This window comes from Ammospiza nelsoni, chromosome 9 (genome assembly GCF_027579445.1).
Source record: "Ammospiza nelsoni isolate bAmmNel1 chromosome 9, bAmmNel1.pri, whole genome shotgun sequence".
Lineage (NCBI taxonomy): Eukaryota > Metazoa > Chordata > Aves > Passeriformes > Passerellidae > Ammospiza > Ammospiza nelsoni.
Genome location: NC_080641.1, coordinates 17,538,250 through 17,561,669, shown reverse-complemented (window position 1 = coordinate 17,561,669; position 23,420 = coordinate 17,538,250). Strand labels below are relative to the sequence as shown.

At 39.6% G+C, this 23,420-nt stretch overlaps 1 protein-coding gene across 1 annotated transcript; it reads left to right on the top strand.

Moving 5' to 3' along the window:
• Positions 1-86: 86 nt before the first annotated feature.
• Positions 87-21,220, top strand: SLC30A7 (solute carrier family 30 member 7). The gene is made up of 11 exons (XM_059478020.1): positions 87-211; positions 383-484; positions 4,480-4,593; positions 6,027-6,114; positions 6,933-7,059; positions 8,046-8,195; positions 9,750-9,800; positions 11,617-11,752; positions 18,051-18,141; positions 19,079-19,228; positions 20,034-21,220. The coding sequence occupies exons 1-11, from the start codon at positions 132-134 to the stop codon at positions 20,079-20,081; spliced, it is 1,137 nt and encodes a 378-aa protein (XP_059334003.1). The 5' UTR covers positions 87-131; the 3' UTR covers positions 20,082-21,220.
• The last annotated feature ends 2,200 nt before the right edge of the window (positions 21,221-23,420 follow it).

The window sequence follows — 23,420 nt, the reverse complement described above, 5'->3', positions numbered from 1 at the left end:
CCCTCAGCCCCGGTGCCCGGCGGCGCAGGCGCGGTGGCGGCCGGAAGCGGCTTGTGGGCCGGCCGGGCAACGCTCCCGCCCCGCCTGCCCGTGCAGCCGGCCCGGCGCGCCGCGGCCCCGCCGCCGGAAAGATGCTGCCCCTCTCCATCAAAGACGATGAGTACAAGCCGCCCAGGCTCAACCTACTCAGGAAGGTGTCGGGCTGGTTCAGGTGAGTAGCCCAGAGCCGGCTAGGCCGAGCGCTGCCGGCGCCGCGGCCGAGTCCCCGTGGAGGGGCTCTGCTGGCTGGTGCCGAGGCGCCCGGGCCGCCCGGCGAGCGGCTCCGGCCTCCTGGCGCTGTTGCGGCGGGCGGCCGGTGACCCGCGGTGTGCTCCGTGCGCAGGTCTATCCTGGCGGACAAGACTTCCCGCAACCTCTTCTCCTTCCTCTGCCTCAACCTCTCCTTCGCCTTCGTGGAGCTGCTCTACGGCATCTGGAGTAACAGGTAACCGGGGCGGGGGCGCGGCGGGGCGAGCGCGGCTGCAGCGCGCAGGAAGCGGCGCGTCCCGCCCGGCCAGTGCCACGTCTGCTCTCGGCGGGGCCCGGCCTCCTGGCCCGCCGTCCGGAGGGGCCGCTCGGCAGAGCCTCGGGGGCCGCTGGAGAGCTTCCCCCGACCGGGACCGCTCCCGTGGGCAGCGACCGGCGCCCCGTCCCCTCTGCCGGGTCCCGGCGACGCGGCGGAGGCGCTCCGGCGGGGTGCGCGGTGCGGGGGAATGGTGTTTGGAGTTGCTGTTATGCTCGGTGCTTCCTTCGCTCAGGAGGAAGCTTGGCCTTGGCCCGATTTACGGGACTCGGGGGCTGTAGCTGCTGTTGGCACAGAGATCCTCTTTGGGGAATGTGGCTTCATCTGTAGGTGGATACCTGGATATCGCTGCCTCAAACATCTTTGTCTCGAGGGAGAAGCAGGATTTGACACATCCTTGTATAGCTCAGTGGTACTTTACATAGCACAAAAATTCACAAGAGTGAAAAAAATGGAAGAGACTTGATTAAACTGCTACTGAAAAATCTGTAGCGAAATACAAGAAATGCAGAATAACTTCAGTACTGGTGTGCAGTACAAAGGTAGAGAACAGGCAATGGTGGTAGTATTGCTGTCATGCTTCATTGGTGATAGAGTAGTTGTTTTATGATGATATTTCTGTTAATAGTTCAGTTCAGAATGAACTGGCACAGAAATGTCAAGCAGTGTCCTCCTTACCAAAAGCTATAATATGAACGTAAATTACTGGAACTCTTAAAAGTCCTGATTGAATGCAGTGGTGTGGATTTGGAAATGGTTGCATCCTAATATTTGCAAAGTTGTTCTGAATCTCTCAAATGACACTCTAAAATCCTCAACTTTGGTTACAGTAATTGCTACTGTGGCACCAGAGAGCATGCAGCGCTGTCATGGGCACAATCTATCCTTGGCAGCACCCAGACCATTTTCAATGTGTTTGGTTTTGGCTTTGATGTTGATTCACTTTGCAGTTGTTTGAGGATTATTGAGTGCATAGTCTGTCCATTTGAGTATGGATTTTTTTTCTAATAGCTCAGCAGATGTAAATATTTTTCTTAGGTGCACTGATATAAAGAGCTTTTTGTTCATGTGACTTTGTTCTGATGTCTGTCTTTTAAACATAGCATTTTGTTTTGGTAGTGTGACCTTGAAAAGTCCTCTGTATGAGGTAACTAAACTGAGGAACTTTAATGACACAGAACTTTGTCACTGAAGAATATGCTGTACTGGAATTCAGAAGACACTTATTTTTGTTTGTACTTTAGATTAAGAATTAGGATTTACTGCGTAGCCATTAAATTATTCTTTTTTTAAGAATCTAAATGATTAAATGATTGTTTTTATTTCAAGTCACTAGTTCTGGGTATCTCTAAGTCCAGATTTTGGCGTAGAGCAAAACAGGGTCTTAGCAAGTACTTCTTTAGTAGAGAGGGGTAGCAGGGAATATCATGAGGGATGTCTTCAGTCAAAGCAGACAGCTCATGCCTTGGAAAAGTGAACAAGGAGCCCTATAGGGAGAACCATTTTGTCATTTTGAAGACACAGTGCTCATTGCTGCTCATGAGAAATTCTCCTGAGCTTCTTTTTGCCAAAGAGATTGTTTTCTGAACTCAGAAAAGAGTGTTGTCCAAATGCTTCTTGATCTCTGTCAGGCTTGGTGATGTGATTACTTCCCTGGGGAGCCTGTTCCAGTGCTCAGCCCCCTCTGGGTGAAACACTTTTTCCTAGTGTCTAATCTAAACCTCCCCCCCAGTCAGCTCCATGCTGTTCCCTGGAGTTCTGTCACTGGTCAGTCACGAGTTTGCTGGCTGAGAGCTTGTTTGCTTGCTTAAGGATGAAATTTGCTACATGTGCACATTTGTTTAATTTGATGTTAAACTAAATCAGCTGTGGAAGTGACTTTTTTTAGACACGGTGTGTTTGAGTACAGGGTTTCTAGTAGCTTATATTATGGATGGTGTGTGTGGTTCTACAGGAGTTCTTGCATGCTTCCCATGTTGCTGGTGCTTCACTGTATTGGTGGTCATTGACTGGATCATTTGATCACTTTAGTAATCACTTTGCACCTATTTTTCCTAAGGTCTTATTACTTTGCAGGTCACTTTAAAAAAGCCTCAGCTGAAGTGAGATTGGTCTCTTACCAGGCTTCCTGCCATTTGTGCAGCTCAATGACTTGTAGCTGTACCTATGATACAGAGCTGGTTATGCTGTGAGGTGAATGGCATTGCAGATGCAGTCTGCTGACCCCTGCTGATAAATCCACGTGCCTCTGGCCACCTGGAATTGTTAGCTTAGGTCTTGAAAGCAGCACAGCTGTATTGGTGTTGCACTTAAGGTAAGTCTTGCCTTAGTGAGATTTGCAGGTGTGAGCACAGTGCCATGGTAACTTGCTGCATTATTTCTGGTTCTATAACTTACATGGCATTTTGTTACAGTAGCAGTCCTTATACAATTCTCTTTCCCAGAAGGTTCCATAGAAAAAAAAGAACAAAAAAAACCACCAAAACCCAATCACCTCAGAAAACAGCTCTCGCTGCTTAGCAATGCTTATTCCTTCCATTTCACAATCAGTACAACTTAGGGTTACTGTCACTAATTACCTTCTGCCTGAATATTTGATGTACTTTGTGGTGGGTTTTTTTCCTCACTGGATCTTCCTAACTGCTCAGAACCAAGTCTAAAATGAGCTGTTTCCATAAAGATGTTCCCTGATTTTGGGGAGGAGGAAGATGTCACCAAAACTGTTCAAGAATTCGATGGCAAATTCCATTTTGCTGCTTCATAGGCATCCAGCCTATAGGCCTTGTTTTGAAGTTTGTTCAAAGCAGCTTCACCTCTCCTGCTTTGGTGACTACAGCACCTGAGGAGAATAAACCATGCCATCATCCCTCTGCCTTAAATGTTACAGTTGTGTGTATGTATAACACTATATGTGTCCATAAAGTATAAATATAAATATATAGAGCAAGACACTTGGTCTTTCCTCTGCTTCAAACCCTCTTGTTGAGTGTTTCACATTTGTAATGTGAAGTGTTTGAAACTTTGTGTTTGACTTCAATGTATGTGTCTACCCTTTAGAACTTGTTAAACCAGTAATTGTTTCTTGTGCTTCAGTTTCCAAGAACTGAGTTGTACATGTAATTATTCTTAGATAACCAAAGAACTGGGAAAGTGGAACTTTGGGGATTGTTGATTAACAATTGCTCAACAGTACCTATCAAATGTCTTTTTAAATATGAAGCCTTGTTTTTTGGTTTCAATGCACACAGTTCCCTGCAGACTTACAGAACCTGTTCATGAGTAATTTGATAAACTTTGGCAGTGCTTGTGTGTGGTGTTAACCCCAGTTTACCTATAGCCTAGCAGCTGATACAAGTTCTACTGACTGGCTAACTCATGAACTAATTTAAGTAGCTTTGAACCTCTTAGCATGCTGGTTCACTTTAACTGTGCTTCTCAATCAAGGTTGTGCATTGGTCTTTGAAGTAAGACATTTAAGATGTGGTCTTTCACCCTCTAATTCTTTTAGCCTCTAGATCTGAGAGGTGTGTACCTCCTAGTCAATGCCTTGCCGCTGCTAAGGCAAAGGTTTAAAGTTGAATTATGTTGATGAGAGATGTGGCTGTGGGTACATCTACTCCAGGGATTTTGGATTGTGTCTGTGGAAGCCACCTTTCACTATCACCAAAATCATAGCTAGGAGGATTTTTTTTGCCAAGCACTTTTCCAGAGTGCCTTCTCTAAAGCTGACAGAAGCAGTTTTGGCATCATATTTGTGTGATGAAGCATGGATTTCTCCTCTGTGCCAGCAAAACCATGCCTGAAGCTTAGAAGCACAGCATATTCTGCTAGTGTGTAAAAGATTATTGTCTGTAGGGTTTTTTCATACTCAACATGCAGCATATGGAACATAACAATTTTTTCCTGTTCTCTTTCAGTTTAGGTCTGATATCAGATTCTTTTCATATGTTTTTTGACTGTACTGCTCTCTTGGCTGGACTAGCAGCTTCAGTTATTTCAAAATGGAGGTCAAACGATGCTTTCTCATATGGGTAAGAAACTTCAGGCTGTTACCTTAATGTATTATAGTAAATGATTAGGCAGTTATTTTTCACTTACAAACATAAGCTTTTTGCTGAACATGGAAAAACTATGTTGAAAGTGAGGGTTTTTTTAAGGTGAGCTATGTAAACATCTGAGTTAATAGAAATAATAAAAATATGAAGGCATTGCTTTTGGGGAGGAGGTTTAGCACTTCCAAGATCTCTCTGATCATACTAGTGGAAACAATTTAGAGAGCAGAGAGTGGCCCTGCATTGCCATGTATTAATGACACCAGTGAAGAACAAGCAGCCACATCCTGGGTTTGTCCTCACAGTGCAGTGAGGAGCATTACAGGCATTCCCAGACTGCTGGTGTCCCACTCTTCCTTTGGAACAGAAAGCCACAACTGAAAGGAGCCAAGTCTCAGATGCTGCATTGCAGATTATAAGCCATGACTCTTCTAAGCAGCAGGATTTGGGAGCTGTGACTGCCATTTACATAGATCCTCAAGGCTGAGGTGTGTCATCCCATACTGCCCTTGGTGGATTTATCTGCTGCAGCTGGCCTTTAGCAGGCACTGAACATGGCAGCTGTGCCCTATAAAACAATACTGGTGGTACCATATTATTAATTGGTAATACTGATTAACAGCAAATGACTTCTAACATGGGCATTCCCTATAGCATTATTGGCCTGTCAGCATTTAGCTTCAGCTGCCTTGCTTAAGTGTGACTCATATAGTTTGAAACTTAAAGCACAGTTTAATTTAGGTGGAAGCTCCAGTGTGGATAGAAATCAATTTAGAGAGACTCATACCATGAACTAATTGCAGTGAAAGCACGTTCTGTATTAATTACTGCTGAGCATTTTAACAGCTGGTGTTCCCTTTATCAGAGAACAGCCACACTTTATTAAGCCTCATGTTTGCTACATTGAAATTACTTCTTATTCTAATCTGGCAGTTTGTTATTGTCAAAATTTGATGTTTGAAATAATTAATTTCTACTTAAAACTTTTACTGAAAATCCACCTTCTAGAGGGGAAGCAAATTAATACATGTGTGTTTGATATTGAACATAATTTAACACCAGAAAACTGTGATTAGGTTTCATGTACTTATCTTAGTTTGTGGCTTCTAAATTACTTTTATATCATAACTTTGAGTAGACATAATCTTAAATGGAAAGATTTTGACATACTGAAAGATTTCTTTCACCTAGATCAGAGAATGGCCAATCTGGATCAGGCAGTTTCTGTCAAAGCACAGCATGGTCAGTTTTATATACTAATCTGTAATTTATATGCCATCTTCCATTTAGCAAATTTGTGTAATCTAACTGTTTGAGAACTAGAAGATTGCACTCCAATCTCTTAAGTTCTAATTTTCAGCATTTAAATGAAAGTGGTAATATCTGCTATTACTTTTTCTTGTCTCTTGCAGTTATGTTCGAGCAGAAGTACTTGCTGGTTTTGTAAATGGCTTATTCCTCATCTTTACAGCATTCTTCATTTTTTCTGAAGGTGTTGAGGTATGGGATGAAATCAAATACGCTATTACATTCTATATTTAATATGGATGAATATTTCTGGTTTTAATAGGAATAAATTACTGAAATTAATGAATTGAAAATTTAAATTATGTTCCTAATTGGTTAGAAATCTGATTTGAACAGAGAATAGGGCCATCTGAAATTGCTGTTTAATGACAGAGAAACTCAGCTTTTTCAGTTTCTGTACTAGCTTCTTAAATGGTGTATTTTATTTGTGTAAAGATTCTATGAGGTGGAGCCTGTCTTTTTTTTATATTAGGTCTATAATGTCTCATTGAGAAAAATATTCCAGGGGAAGTAGGGTAAAAAAGAATTTTAAAAAATCAATCTAGATTTGAGAATTTATAAAAAATGTCCATTTGTTCTGAATCTTCAATTCATTCCCCTTGTTGCCTCACCTCTCTAAGGAGAAAGGAAGAAATGGCATTCTAGACTCTTAGAAGTCTTATAGGTGACTTGAGCAATCTACATACTGCAACAAACCTGAATGTATTCAGATGGTGTTGAGCCACATCTGACAGCATAACCACATCTTATGATAAAACTGAGCTAGACTCTCAGAATATGCTACTGTACTTCACAGCTTTAATTATAGAACTTTATTTTCAGACACTGAGAGTTAGTCTGTACATCATCCCAAAAACTGGAAGTCCTGAGTAATTTTAAATTATGTCTATATATATCTTATGTATGAGAATGCTCCTGTACCTAAGTAATTTTGTGGTGCCTTTTAATAATGTAAAGGGATTGTAAAACTCTACATTTGCTTTTTGGTTTGTTTCATGTTTTTTTTTTAGAGAGCCCTTGAGCCTCCCGATGTGCATCACGAGAGACTTCTTCCTGTTTCTATACTAGGATTCATTGTAAATCTGATAGGAATATTTGTTTTTCAGCATGGAGGTCATGGGCATTCACACAGCTCTGGTAGGATGTAACTTCAGTACTGTTTCCTTTCTTGGCAGCCTCTGTTCCAGGGCCTTATTATGCCCCAGTGAGAGCCCCAGTATTACATTTGATGTCTTCTTAATGGCAATCCTAGCCAAGTGTGTGTGTCACCTATTGCTGTGTTGACTTTGGTGTTTTATTACCAGCCCTGGCATGCCACTGTTGTACTTCTCATGTTAATATCCATTAACTGGAACACCTAGGAGTCCAGAAACTGCTTTCTGGAGTTCATGCACTCTCCTACACTTCATTGAAAGAGATTTGTTGAGCATCTTTTTGGACAAATTTAAGCTGGGCTTCTGCAAGGTTCTAGCTAGAAAATTTAGAAACAGTATTTGAACCAAATTTTAAGCATGAGATGATTCTGCTTCAGATGTTTCTCAATTTAGTGTCTTTTGAATTGAAATGCAGAATTGATTTGCCTAAATACACATGATAAATACACTGAAGTTTTTTTCTGCAAAGCCTGTGGGCCTCTCTTTGAGTTTAACATTTAAACTTACATAGACTGATTGAACATTTGAACTTACATAGACTGCTTAAAGACCAAAGACCATAGTCTTTGGTCCTTAAGCAGTAATCTAAACTTGAATTTTTAATCTGCAAATGACAACCAATTTCTGCTTTCTTAAAACAACTGTTTTTAAAGTGCTTATATCTAATGAAGTGTACATTTTTCAAATTGCACTAGAAGTCTAGCACAACCAGTCTCAGAATAAAAGCACTTGACTTCTCAAACCTGGTATATTTTATGTATCTATATATATATATTTTTTTAATGTATCTATATGATATGTCTGCACAGCAGAGCCATTGATGACAAGCACCTTGTTATTTAAAGCCATACCTTAAGATTAATCTTTTAGATGAATAGGTTTTGAGTACCTAAGAAACAAACATAAGAGTACTTTTACTCATCATTTATGTATTCATAAATGCACTCTGCTGGTGATATTTGTTTATAGGACATGAGCACAGCCATTCTCTGTTTAATGGTGGTCTCAGCCATGGGCACAGTCACAGAGATCATGGACACAGCCATGAACATAAACATTCCCATGGACACACTCATGGTCATGGCCATGGACACTCTCATGGTCAGGATTATTGTCATGGTAAGTACTGAGTCATTCTGACTCAAGCTAAATCTGCAATTAATAACTTACTGAAAAATAAAAGGAGTGTGTTGTCAGCCTATTGTGATCATACATGGAAGTAGCTTCATTAAATGTCTTCATTAAATGCTCTGCCACCATCATGTTTTGTGACTCATTTTGTGTTTCACTTGCAGTAATTTCAACATTAGTTTTTACAGATTTTGCTTTACCTCTGGTTTTTGAGTGTGTGCTGTAATGTTGTGTGTTGGCAAAAGATGGAACAGCTGTATGCTATTGCAATAGAGGGAAATTAGTTGTCAGGTGCCCTGTTTCAGTTTTTTCATTAAAATCAATTGACAAAGTTGAGCTGGTTTGCTACTGTTCTCCATTTGTATAGTTTTACAGCACAAGGTATTAGAAAAATTGAACCAGTGAACTTGTGTTTTTTTAGTTGTACTTGGTTTGTGATCTCAAATAAGACTTTCCCCATTTTGTATAGTTGTAATCTGTTTTAAGATGGTTATAGAAAAGATACTTGTTATGTTAGCTGTGCTGAAATCTTTTCTATGAAGGCAAACAATCTGAGAAGAGACATTCATGTTAAATATGATCAGTAGCCTTCACTATGGGAGAAGAACTTGTGTGGGTAGCACCTGTTTGAAACAATGCAGATGAAAGCCTTGTGATGCAGAGTTGCCAGTCCTTCCTGCCTAAGCAATAAAATTAGATCTGACATGACTCAAAATGTGCACATTCAGAGCAAGGAATAGTGTGGGAACTGGCAGACAGGAGGTGACAAAGAGTATAAAAATATTTACTTGTCTCTTCCTTGCTATTCCTAGAAAATTGGCATTTGTCTTCCAGTAGGTCTCCTGGAATTTGGTTGGAAAGCAGGAGCTCCCTGCTTCTCCCTGCTTCTGCCTCTTCCTTGCCTGCCACGTGGCCCCTGCCCTTGCAGAGCAGTGAATGTAGCTGTCTTGTGCAGTTTGATATTCAAATCAGCTGTTGTGTAAATTCTTGTATGTCTTCACTAGCAGTCTTTTCTTATCTTTTAACAAGTTTTTCTTAAAATGTCTTTCAGAATAATGCTACAGAGGCATTAATCTGCTTGGATGAGAAGATTTTTTACTTACTTGTTCCTTCTCCAAGTCTTATCTTTGTTTTTTTACATTAGGTATAAATGCTTGCTTAAGTGAAGTATTTCTGGTTAGCAAATTCATCTGAACCTACTCTTCTCACTTCAGTTCATGGCTTGTGTTCTTGAGGGGTCTTATTTTGCTATATACTAGGAAGGTCTTACCTCTCCATTTGTTTTAATTAAGAATAAATGTAGATAATTATTTTTTGTATATACTTATGTAGAAATCCATTGTGTAAAGGGATATTGTATTTTAAAAAATGCATATTAAGACTTTTAACTTAATTGCTGCATTAAAAAATAATAGCTTGAATAAAAGCTTGTCATTGGGAGCAGCCTGTCTGTCCAAGGCATTTCTGAAAGGGAGAGTGTAACAGAAGGGCCACTAGAGAGAGCCTTTGTCTTGGTTAATGTGTCAATAATTGCCTCCACAGATGACCATTCCCTTGAAGTAATGGCTGGATCCAGCAAACAGATTTTACAAGGTATGATGAGAATAAGTATGATGTTTTATTGGTTTTATCAAATTCTGCCTGCCTGGGTCTGTCACACCTCTGTTTTAGAGGGTTCTGGATAGATGCCATTTAATGAAGTTCCATTTCCCCTGTAAACAGCTCTGCTGTATCCTCTGCATGACTAGGTGTTGAGACATTGACAGAAGTGTAAATGTGATGCACTGTCAACACCCTTTAAAAGAGACATCTCAAAAGCTGGGATTCAGCTTCCGTTATTGATGCTGAAAAGCTAGGAAAGAGTGGTTAAAAGCAGAAACCCAAGGAGCCTAATTGTAATATATGTTCTGTAACATGAAGATGCAGATTGATGTAGTTGTTAAAGAGTACCTGAGCTTAAAACTTGCATTTCATCAAACTCTTAGAATTGGTTTAGAGCAGATGGTAATGCATCTCAGTTTCTTGAAGTAGTATTGGACTTCCTGATCTCTTGAGCATTAGTTATGGACAATTTAGATGTTGGTTTTGAGCTTTGGTTGGCTGTTTGTTGGTTTTACTTAGCTTTTTTTTTAATGTTCAGAAGTTAAAGGGAGACAATTGTTAGATGTAGGATGTAGTAATTATTTGGCATACCCAAATGTCTGTAGGGTTTTCTCTTTTTGGATGATCTTCTGGTTTGTTTGTAGTCCTTGAGAAGGAGCATTTACAAGTTCTTCCAGAATTTACAGTACACTGTATTATGTATACTCAGTATTTCAGTTGAAGATATTTCAAAGTCAGTCTTTTCGTGAAACACTCATTTTAACTGAAGCACATTAAAAAGACCTGATTTTATTCAATACTGAGGGAAAAACCCCACCAAGTAATGCAAAGACTGTCACTATCAACACAGTCACTCACAAGCAATCACATCCCACCAGCAGATCAGTGCCTAGGGAAGTCTGAGCAGCAGAAAGACAACAGTAGTGTCATTGGGGAGCACGGTGTTGGATGGTATGAAATGTCCCTCTGGTCCTTTTGGATCAGCTGCCTGGCTGTGTGCCCCCCAGCATCCTGCCCACCCCGACTTCCTGATGTGGGATCATGAGAAACAGAAGGCCCTGATGCAGCTGCTGTGGAGAAATCAGCTCTGTCCCAGCCAGAGCCAGTACAAATGGAGAAATCCCCAAAGAGCTGTTTGTAGTGGTGTGTTGCTCTTAGAAGAGGCGATTACCTGTCTGGAGAACTGTATTCAAAAAGCTGTTTCTGAATGACTTCCAGTCACTGCCAGCAGAGAGCTCCAAAGGCTAAACTTTGACTGGCTGCAAAGTATGTGTTTGTACTTGAAGGAAGTCTTACTCTTCAGAATAAGAGCAAGGCTTCTCATGTCTGCAATATTGTTTAATTTTCAAAACTATTTGTCTTGGATTTCTTTGCCAAATAACTTCTGGAAGGTGTTGTCAATTAAATGTTAGCACATGTCAAAGCTTTGCAGAGCTGTTTCTGTTAACAGTCTGTCCATCTTACACAGACCTCACTACTGTAGGCATCAGGGAACAGGAGTTTCTGTACTTTAATGAGGGTGAATGAAGAAAGTCTAGCTGCAGCTGTTAATCACTGTTCAAGTTAATAGCCTTGCTGTGAAATGCCCAATACTGCTAAGTGCATAACAGAATGTAAATTCTTCAAATGGCCCATATTCTACAAATACATTAAAATCTTTGAGTGTTTGACCCAAAACTGACCACAAATTTAAAAAGTACAGATCATATTATGTAGTTCTTGAAACTTCTTCTTGTAAAACATCTCTGAAATGCTCTATTAGCTTTAAGAGCAGCAAGTTGTAATGGTATCACTTGGTCTCTTACAGGTGTATTTCTGCACATTGTGGCAGACACGCTGGGAAGTATTGGTGTAATCATCTCTGCTATACTGATGCAGAACTATGGGCTAATGATAGCAGATCCTATTTGTTCAATGCTGATAGCACTACTTATAGGTGTAAGGTAAGTGTTGCTATCACTGGTGTTTGGTAGGATTTTTGGTGCTAGTTACAGCAGAAATTGCAGCTCAGAAGGAAAAGGGGTTTTGTTATGCTAATGACTTACAACATTTGCTTTTCTTCCAAGAGTGGTGTGTTACCTCTGTTCTGTACAGCCATTCTGGTGAGCTCTTACATGAGCTATCTTTCTTTTCCTTTTTCTACAGCTAAAACTTTCCCTCTTAAATCTGCATATTTTGTCCTTTTTTGCATAATACTACAAAAATGTCTTTCAGGTTCAAACTGTAGAAAGCTTCATCTCTGTATTTAGTACATGCTTATATAAACCAATGTACTCCAGTAAATGGAGCAGAATGGTTTCAGGGCAGCAGAGTTGAGACTGCTGGCACAGGATGTGCCCTTCTCCTTCACAAATAAAGGCTGTTAGGTTTTAGTTTTCTTTTCCTATATCAACAAGAACTGTCTTTTACTTTGCATTTGCACTCTGAGATATCCTTATTTCTTTTAAGATCTGATGGAAATGCTTCATGGACTTCGGATTTCACAGTTGTTTCTTACCAAGTTCACTGTGACTGAAGCTATTTGGATTAGACTGGTCAAGCAAATATTTCATTGAGTGATGTTATGAGGCTTTTTTGGCAGCACTTTCAATGGTGCCATAGGGCAGTGTGCCACAACTCCAGTTACAACCTAATAACTCATCTTTGTCTGTTCAGCAGTGGCGAGTGTCATCTGATGAAGTGCAGCTACTTCTGCTCATACCATGTATGGCATGTTTATGGCTTGTGCATGGCAGCATTCACAGGATTATTGATGTGAATCTCCCTGCTAGTCAAAGTAGGGCAGCAGGCTTCAGACACAACGCCCACAGAAATGTTTCTGCTAGAAATCACTGTTACATCACCACTTTAATTTGAACTTCAGAGATTTTGACTTCAACATTCTGTAATTTCATAAATGACAAATTATTACAAACTATTTCTAGTACTGAAATCTCAAAAAAATGGGAAAGAAAATGTGCAAGTTTCCAAGGGGGAAGAAACTACTGCTGAGTTAGAGGTAATAGCTGAATAAAAGGTTTCCATACACTTTGTTTTTTAAGGGTCCAGCTTTGTGTACAGCAGAAAATACCACATGAATGACAATTCAGTTTTTTTCTTCCATTCATACAGTAGTTAAAATTATCCTGAATTCCATAATAGAGGTGTCATAATAATACTGTTTATAGGTTTTCTAGCACAGATAGAAGGAACGTTTGAGACCCATGTTCTATGCTGAAAATGCTGGAAAAGTTCATTATTTGATGTGTCTTTTGATCTTAGGCCAGACTTCAGCCTGTAACATTATTTTGTTGGTCTACAGTGTTATAAATGATCAGTGGAATAATTCTGCTATCAGTGCAGTGAGCTGTAGCATAGCTGATAGAAGCAAGCCTGCATTTCTTGCCATCTGACACATCCTGGCACATCAGTCGAGCAAATGCTAATTGCAGGGTTGGGTGGTTTTATGTTGGTATTTTATTTGTTTTCTAAGCAGTCCAACAGACTGAACTATTGATGGTTTTGCTTGAAATGCACTTTAGGATCATAAATAAGATTACTGGCAGTTTCAGATGGCTGTTGAGAACCTGAGTCTCTTTTTGTGATGTTTGATTTTAGTAATCTTCATTGACAGTACATAAAGCCACTGTTAATTTTTCCTTATTCTTCAATATGCTGTGTTTGAAGTGTCCTTTAAGAATTAGTGCAAAAGGGTTTTCAGATTTTCCCATAAGGTGCTCTAGGGTGACATTCTCTGCCTAACTCCTCATGAGTTAGTTCAGAACATGCTGACTGCACAGTGAAAATCCTGTGTGGGATCTGAATTTTCCTGGATGCAAGCACTAATATCTGATGATTCTTTCTTCGATTACTCTGTACTATCTCATGCAAGTAAAGCATAAATGGGGACATGCTTAAAATAGGCAAGTCTGTTCTACCAGCATTTTCTTTTTTTTTAACAAAAGCTGGACTATTTCATTGTAGTTTAGGCTGACACACTTCAAGTTTTTTCCAAAGTGTTGTCCACGTAGTTATATGTGCCTTGAATCAATAAACAATTTCCCAAGTCTCTGAACTGCTTTTAATATTTCAAACTAAATACTCATTTAGTTTTAACATTAGTGTTCTAAGCCTTATTCTGAAATGTTGAAGCAATTTCAGTCAGCTATGTGAAACTAGTCGCCACACAAAAGCCACAACTCTGGTATAAATCAAGTTTGTCCTAAACCACTACTAGACCCACATGTTTCTAGAAAGGCACAGTAGACTAAATCTGATACTAGATTGCACAGAGCATGCAGACTGCATATTAAGTGGTCAAAGAAATGAGGCAATTTACTTCAGTCATTTAGTGAACTTGTTTCCATGGGTTACATTATTTTTTGCATAAAATCTTGAGCTGTTTGAACATGATACAATATGAAAGAGCTTTGGGGGGGGGGGGGGTGTGCCAGTGGCATTTAAGTCCCTTCATGTTTGGGGCATAGCAGTATAAAAAAAATTACTTTTTTTAAATGAAGTGCTGCATTCCTTAAGATTCAGAAGGGATTTTCTACAGCAAAACTCCTCCAAACTAGCATGTTTGTTGTTGATGTTATTTTAAGCCATTATTGCTAAATGTCAAGCACTACCTTTATTTACAGGGTAATGGTACCTGCCAGCCTTGCTTGAGAATCAAGGAATTACATTGTTATGAGAACAAAGAATTCAAAATCTGTAAAGCAAATGTTAAACCTGTGGTCCTTGTCTTGAGCAAAGCTTGCACTCTGATTAGAATTGGCATTGCCTAATAAAAAATATTCATTCAAGTTCTGAAACAGGCCAACAGTCTTCACACTGCAGATATGGATGGTGGCTGGAAAAAAACCCCAGAATTTGGAAAAGTGGCTGTAGATTTCAAGCTGTAGTACTTGAAGAACCTAGCTGGTCTCTATCCTTACCAATGTTTGTGTACCTTCCACAAAACCTGTCACAAATACACAAACCCCCTGTTTTCTGTAGTGCTGAGAGCACTGACTGGATTTCCTGCTGTGCTCTGAGTGCAGTGTCTGTCTAAGGGGTTCTTTACCTGGAGTTGTTTTCAGCTTTGCAGTCCAAGGTCATGCCAGTGCTGGGGTCTTGCTGGCTGTGCCTACAGAAACAGTGCCATAAACAGGATGGCACAGAATGGGCATGAGTGCCATCTGAATGGGATGCAGGTTAAATAAGAGTCTGATGCTTTCACTCTTAATTTCTAATCAACCCATGTGTAGTGGTGGCAGGCTGTATTTATCAGATTCATGTCAATAGTGAGTTCATTTTGATTTATTTGAACACCTTTCACTTCTGTAGCAGGGTATGTGCAAATGTGATGTGCTATAACAATAGCTACCTTTGCTTTTCTGGCTTTTGTAGAGAATATGTTTTTATTCCAAATCTTGCTGTGGGTTAGTTCTTTCAAATTTTAGTGTCTTGTAAAAGAGTGTGATATTTTACATTTAAGGCTTGGTAATCAGAAAGCCATGGAATTATGCCTGCTTTAATAGCAAAGCTTAATGACTGCTAATGCGTGAGAATTCCTTCCACTTGGTGAGAATTCAGTATTGCTTGTTTTCCTCAGTAGTCTTGTAGATTAAAACAAACATGGGGGGAAGCAGCACTGTAATAGTTGTTGTGGAGGCAGCCACTTTTTTTTTTTTTTCAGTAATAACTAAGCCAAAGAAAAGAGAAAGCTTGGTCAAAATCTCTAACTGTATTTTCAGCCAGCTTGGTTTTGTCATCTTCCCTTATGTTTTCTCCAGTCACATGAAGTGGAACTGATATTTCTAGGGCCTCCTAGTGATTAATACTGGTTTTAGTTAATGTTTGAGAAAAGAACATACTCTGTGGAGTTTTGGTTTTTAAATTAAAGGTTTTTACTTCAGTACTATGCATGAAACAATGGAAAACATCAGGCATCATAAAATTTGATTCTGTTGTTTGTTGTGTTAGTTGGGCTTACAGTAAGATACCGTGTCAGCTAGCACCCTTTGGATGCAGAGGGGCATCCACAGGCTGCCTGTGCTCTGAACAGCATTTGTGAGGGCCTGGCACATCACTGCAACTGGTTTTTGGCTTTTCAGCTTCGCAAAAGATAAACTTTGCATCTGAACACTGGCTCTAAGATATTAGGAAGAAGGTGTGACCTGGGATATGCCTCAACTTTCACCAACAGTATCAAGCCATCCTGATTTACTCTATTCTTTGGACTTTTAAGATGTTCTTGTTTCATAGCCTCTTCAGATCTACTTTACAATTAATTTCTCTTCCATCAGATAATGTACATCAGTTTTATTAGTGTAAATAATTTGTACATATTAGACATATTTGTTAGCTTTCTTTCATGGCTATTCTCACACTAAGTGGTATGTCTCAATTAAAAGGTAGACTACTACATTCTCTATTCCTTTAGTTGTTTCCCTGTGAAAAAATATTCAGCCTGTATGTGTGTGGTTTTTGAAACCTTTGGATGCACATGCTAGACAGGCCTTGTTAAATGTATGGGAATGGAATAGTGTTCACTTGCATTCACTTTGCATCCTGAACTTGTGTATTGGTCTTTCAAGGTTTTTATTAAGAAACAAACCTGCATTTTAAATAGGGAGTTAAACTGAAATCAATTCTTCAGTGGATTGTGTTGGCAGCTCCAGCTCCCTTTGAAGTAATGCTTGTGACATGGACATTATTTAGCGAGATGGGTCCATTAATAAGAGAACCCTTTTCCCCTGAACTTCTGTAATCCACTGTAGAATGTGACACTCCAATTAAGCTTCCTTTAGACAGATTGACAGTTATTGCATTGCTAAATGTTTGTCTTGGTGACAGGTCTAGTTTAGGCAACTCCTGCTTGCCCCTAATTGCTTCTTCCTATTTCTGAAGCGATGCCTTGGTGGTAGTGCAAACGTGGGAGGCCATGTGCTGGAGGGCACCAGGCAGTGAATTTGGCTGGAACAGCCTCTGTGCCTGCAAGATTTCATTTCAGGGTGGAGTTTTTGCAGGGGTTCATTAGACAAGAGTCACGCAGCCTCATGCTCCCTCCCACCCTGGCCAAGGTTTAGCCAGGGAGGGAGCTGAGCAGTCCATCAGCCGGCATGGCCCCTTGTTCAAATGGAAACACTTAAAAAATGATTAGGTCATCTGTTCACATCTGCAAATACACAGCTGGCCTGTGCCATGCGTTCCATGTTACTTCATGAGATTTTAAACAAAGGTTCTGCAGTGTCCTTTAACAACTGCTCCAGTTAATCTCTTACAAATGTTTCAGGTGTGCTTTTAATCCCATAACTCCACGTACTGCAGCTGTGATGCCAGTGCTGAACTCTGAAATGAAGCTTACAGTTTCTGCAATATATAATCACTTTCAGAATGTTAGGTGACTTGCATGCTCTTGAAATTAAATTGCTCTTTAAACTTTACTGTTGGGCTATAGATATTTGTCATCCACTTGAAAATTTTAGAATTCTCACTGAACCAGACATGATGCACTACTCCTAAACAAAAAAAAATCACCATGCTGAATACTTAGTAAGAGTATAAGCTATTAGTGGTAGCTTCAGGGCATAGGCTTACTGCTCTCCTGGTTTTATTAAAAAACAAAAAGTAATAATAATAAAAAAGGGTATTAAATGTCTTCTTAGTTTGCTGATTAAAGACCATTTGGCCAGGAGGGAACCTCTAATTGCTTCCAAATGTTTAACCCTCGAGCTTGGATGAGACCCTACACTTAGTTCACTTCAAGAATATGCCAAGTTGTTGGTTCCTGACAAAATAACACTGTTGTAGCTGGACTGTTCCACACTAATTTTGTTTTATGATTACCCCATTATTATCTTAGTTCATAAGAAAAATATGCCTTAAACCAAACACAAAAGCAAACCCAATTTCAGTTGAGTATTTTTATGGTTGCTTGTGAATGATTTGCCATTGAAGTTGGTTTTGAGCTATACAGCTGCTTTGTTGTATAACTTAGAAGATTTCATCTCAAGTCCCGTGCTTAAACCGTTAATCTTTTGTGACTGACAACCAATTGACTCTGGAGACCGTGGGGGAGAAATAATCTTGCTTTTGATAGGACACCATAGCAATTTTGTCAATCCTTTTATTTCCTGTACTGGGTTTTCATGGCAGCTTCCTCAGCTTCTGATGGAAGAGCTAGAGAAAAAATTCTCAGCATCAAGGAATCTTAGGTTTCTCCTTGCACCTTTTGAAAATGTAATAATAGCTAATTTCCTTTCTTCTTTCTAGTATTGTTCCACTTTTAAAAGAGTCCATTGGGATTTTGATGCAGCGAACTCCTCCTTCCCTGGAAAATGCCCTGCCTCAGTGCTACCAGAGGGTGAGCTCTTAAGCTGGTTTTGCTCTGACTGATCAAGCTGCTGACTGAGCCTCAGCTGTGTGTATGAGGACATTTTATGATGTTTTTCCAGTAAAAGGAATGATTTTATGATGCTTTGCCAGTCAAAGGTACCCTAGAATACACAAATGGAGGTACCAGTTTAAATAATAGTTTCCCAGAGTCCTAAATTGCATGTAGCTTCACCTCAGTTTGAGTTTTAAAAATTTCCTATGTTAGTTCAGAAAAACAGATCCTGAAGCTATTCCTCCCAAAGTAGTTTGTGCTTATACATAACATTGGAAGTGTATTTATAAGAATACAAAGATTACCCTGGAGCTGACCTGTTCTCCTACTTAACTTTTCTATTAGTATGCCATGAAGTGCCTTTGCAAAGTTAATACAAAGCACTTGAAGGAGTGATGCCTCTTCTCAGACATTACAGGCTGTAATCATCACATGGAGGGTTTGCAAAGAGGAAAAACAAAGGGATTGGCAGGACCCATCTAAACCCTCACAAAATTGTAAATGATGTATGAATGTATTTCTGTTAGAGTTAGAATCTCACAAATTGTTTCATGGCAAAATTTGCACATTTGCAAAAAGGGCAGTTTTAACTGGATGCCATCTCAAATCCAGTTACTGACTTTTCTCTCATGAGCACCTCCGTTTTCAGAAATGGTTTCAGTAAAATATTTGTAGAATGCAAATGCAGTAGGGTATCACAACACGTACAGAAAATCACGATACAGACACAAATCCATGTTTCAACTTCCTTACAATAACTGAGATAGTAATAAAAAATTTTGGTAAAACATGACAAAATGCACAGTGAACTTGAAGTAAATGAATACATTGGCTTATAATACTTCCTGTAAAAAACCATAGTACCGGAAATATTTTCTGAAATACACTTTCTAAAATTTGCCTCTTGTTTTAGGTGCAGCAGTTGCAAGGAGTCTACAGTTTACATGATCCACATTTCTGGACCCTCTGTACTGATGTTTACATAGGGACTTTGAAGTTACTAGTAGCTCCTGATGCTGATGGGAGGTGGATTCTAAGCCAGACTCACAATATTTTTACTCAGGTATGTCTTATCAGTGGAAGTCACATCTCCAAGTGTGAATAGCTTGATGTGACATTGTAATTCTTATTAAGAAAGGCTAAATATTTCTGAGTTTGGTATCTCTTTTGAACAGCCTTCCTGCTCCAGCTGTATAGAACAATTTCAAAATATTCAGCTGTGTAGATGGAATTAGTGTACCTCTCTGCATTAGTTTTTCATGCCACTTTATGGAAATAACAGATATAATTGTCTCAGGTGTATCAAATGGGGTTGATCTATATTGACCTATAAGGAACTAAGAAAACAGATGAGGCTTCTCTCAGGATAGAGTTTCTCACCACAGACTGGACCTACTCACAGGCTTTTCACTGCATTGGCAGCTTGCACATGTGATGGCTTTCTGGATAGGTTCAAAATGTAGAACTGGTTTGAACAACCAGTACCACGTTATGCTCTTGTGCTTAGCTCCATTTTAACTGACAGGTTAAAAAAAAAGCAGTTTGCTTTTCAGGAAGTTAAACTGGCACAAAAGAAAGTAAGAATTGCTTTTGTGCAGCTTCATATGTGGCAGTTATTTAGGATGAATCAGAAGAGGTAATGCAGCAAAGCTAATGCTAATACATCATTATGTGTGTGCACTTGACTGTGGGAAGAACTCTTTACTCATCTGGTGTTCTCTGAGTGATGTGCTAAATGTGGAGATGAATTACAGAAAAATAAGTTATTTAGGTTTTTTGCTAGGTCACTTACTGATGTGGGCTGATGTTCAGGACCAGAAACTGCTTTGGCTTTACAACGTTTTTAACTCTCATTCCCTTTTCCACAGGCAGGAGTGAGGCAGCTTTACATACAGATTGATGTTGCAGCCATGTAGTCAGTTTCTGGAATGGTGCTGTTGGACCAAAGCTTTCCATACTGTACTGGTGTAGCAACACTTCTTGAGACAGAGCCTGCCTCCACCACGTCTGGAATTGACTGAATAGATTTCTGCCCTTGGGCTACGGAGGAAGTTCACTTCTAAGGAGTAAATATTGAATGAATGTTATGGACTTTGGGTCTTGTTTTTTTTGGGGCCCCTAAACTTGTAAGTTTTTGAGGGTTTTTTACTTAAGATTGTGGTACTGGAAACCCTGTCATGTCTTCAGTAAAGCTGCTGAAACCACTGCTCATTCCCATCAAACCAGTGTTATCGGCAATTGGAAATTTGTTTTGTAGACAATGTCACAATGGCTGACATGCTTCAATATAATTGTATGTTTGTACAATTGTTTGTACTTTGCAAACTTAATGAACCAAACCATATTGGGTTTTCAAAGTGCCTTTTATATCAGGAGAGCTATTTGCCAGCATAAATATGGAGCATCAAAGGGTTTTACTACTTTTACAAATAGTCTTGTATGCAGTCTGATTATTTACTAGTGATGTATGCGGGGGGGTTGTGTACTTACATAACTGTAGATGTTAGACTTCCATTATATTTGCATCTTACCAGACAGAAAAATTCTAAATGTAAAAGACAAAGCTGTTGTGAAGAGACTTGCTTCTGAACAAGCTGGGTATTTTGTTGCACGTCTTGTGAAAATTATTTTAGGCCAAATATTAGATTTAACTCCAATTCTTAGTCTCTTCATACTGTTGAGAGTAATGAGACATTACACGATGTTGCTCATGTTCAGTCACTTAAACAATGGGCAGTTGAAGGAAGATGCTGGTGATGGAAGCAATGCTTGAAGTTTTTTATTTTCCAAATAATGTGGTGGAAAAAATCTAAATCATGAAATTGTGGAAGCTTAAGTCTCCTTGATTTTGATAGGTTGTTATAATTTTATTAAAGTGATGAAGTTCAAATTTTGCCTTTCCAAATATTGAAAATAGTTGTTTCTGGCAGTTATACCTGAAATGGAAATAAGGACCACTTTTCATGCTGTTTTAGCTTATGCTTTTCCCAGGCTGACACATCTTACATCTTTGACTATTTTACTGCAGCCTTGTATGTTTTCATAGGGGAGAAAATTCTCAGTGCAGTAAGGGTTATTAGATTGGGTTTTTCTTTCCAAGATTGGGTTTTTCTTTCTTCTTCTGTCATATATTTTCTAGCATTTGAATCATTTTACTCGGATATGAGTGTCACTTCCAAAAGCAATCTGCTATGTTTGGTATTACAGATGATAGTTCCACTGTGCTGTAGTAGTTCACTTAGTAATGGAAGACTTTTTAAGTGGACATTTTACACACAGAACATGGTGAAGTAAAAAGCAATACAGGCATTTTTCTGAGAAATCATAGCTGCCACTGATTGGTATGGATTTTATGTTTATTTTGGTACCTGTCAGAGGTAACACTAAAATCAAGGCCCTGAGAAGTTTGCAATGTCTGTGTAGTAAGTGCTAGGCACTATGAAATTACTAAAAATTGATTTGCAGAAATGGTTTGTTTGCCAGTGATCCTGTTGAATCCATCACAGATATGAAGAGTTGCTTGCATTCGTTCTGTTGTTCCTATATAGCACCTGATTTCTTTTTATGTGAAAACACGCTTGCCAAATTTGATGGTAGTTCCTGAATTGTCCAGTTGAGATATGGAAACATGAATGTTGATTTTGTCCAGATCTTGGGGCTGTACTCTTGTGCTTAGAACTGGAAACTGGGTGTAAAAAAATGGCAGTACAAAGCCACCTATAATACTGGTTTTAATCTTTGCTGTCTCTTTCAGTCTTCAGATCTCTCCATTGCCATTTCTGATCCTGTTTGCTCTCCCTGGGGACACAGGCACAGAGTGCCCTCCCAGCAGGCTGCACATTCCACAGCTCTTCCCTGGCCTCCTGCCTGGCACTCTCTGTCAGGCTCTCTCCCTGTCCCACCTGGCAGTGCCAGGCCCAGAGTTCCTGAGTGGAAGATGGAAGTTACACAGCACAGGGTAGGGTGCAGGAATCTGTTGAGCAGATTGGAGCACTGCAGTTTAAGATCCTCTGTGCACGTATGTTCACAGAGAAGGTGATGAAAATCCAGCTGTGATTATAGGGTGGAGGTACTGTTTTGTAGTGGGGTGCATACAGACTGCTGCTTGCTGGCTGCCAGCAGGACTTGCTCATTTTTTAAGAGTTACTATTACTGCTATTTGAGGCTAGAGAAGATCAACTGATACCACTTTAAGGGCAAGTACCAGACAGATTCATTGCAACTGTGTCATGATCCCAGAGCAGGTTTTGCTTTAAGTCACCTTTGCACCAGCATTTTCAGGACTGACTGTTCCTGGACTTGTTGAAATGCTGCAGTGCTGCCCAAGTTGCTGAGCTTGGCCACCATCTTAGCTTCTTAATGAAAAGACAACTGCTACTATTTGTTTCCAAGTGAGAACCTGGGAGAGTGGCTGTTTGTTTGATGGTGGTGATGGTGTCCTCTTAAATGTACATCTACCAAATTTTTAATATGGGAAATGGAGTGAAAAAGCCTATGAGCCTGTTACAATTACACAACAATTTTAATAACTTTTGATAACTGTTTCTGCTTATTATGATTCAGCTGATTGTTGGAAGCATATGTTCAAGTCTATGAGTTTTCTAGCCAAGCAAGATAGCACTTCATTATGTTTAAACGTTTATAGTAAGAAATATATCATTTGTTTGTCAAATGTAATTGGGGATAGTGTAGGGAGGTCAGATTCAAAACAAACTTTAGCTGTTTTAGGGTTTCTGAAAAAGGATAAGCATCACAAAATTCTACAAACACAATGTATGACATATTCAGTCAGTAACTGCAGTCACATGTAGTATGTCAGTAAACAAGGGACATCAGATATTTTTTCCACCTAAGGGGATACTTGCTCAGGTTTTAGAAGAGTCCAAACCATGCCGTTAAAAGCAAAAGTGCAGCTTTCCTTACTCTGAGAGCCAAAGCACCATTATTTGTGCTTTGCTAATTACTTAACACTGGTTGCTTATGTAACACTTTGCTATTGACAGTTTATTGGAGATGCAAGGCAGGATTTAAACAAAGACTTGTGTGAATGACTGATATCCAGAGATGGGTGAATGGCTGCAGATTATATGCTAAAACTCAGCTTCCTGGTATCCACTTCTGAATCAAGTTTTCAAAGTGTGGTTTTCTCATGTTTTCATGCAGCTGATATTTACTGTGGGGTTACTGGTCTGTCTTTGTTGGGTTATTTTTTTTCTGTGACTGAAACCAGTAACTTAAAACCTTATTGTTCCAAA

Bases quoted from the DNA above. Each gene is read 5' to 3' on its own strand.
- SLC30A7 (XM_059478020.1), top strand. From the start codon at position 132: ATGCTGCCCCTCTCCATCAAAGACGATGAGTACAAGCCGCCCAGGCTC. The intron at 9,801-11,616 runs GTATGATGAGAA...GGTCTCTTACAG, and splicing joins CAGCAAACAGATTTTACAAG to GTGTATTTCTGCACATTGTG. The intron at 18,142-19,078 runs GTGAGCTCTTAA...CTCTTGTTTTAG, and splicing joins TGCCTCAGTGCTACCAGAGG to GTGCAGCAGTTGCAAGGAGT.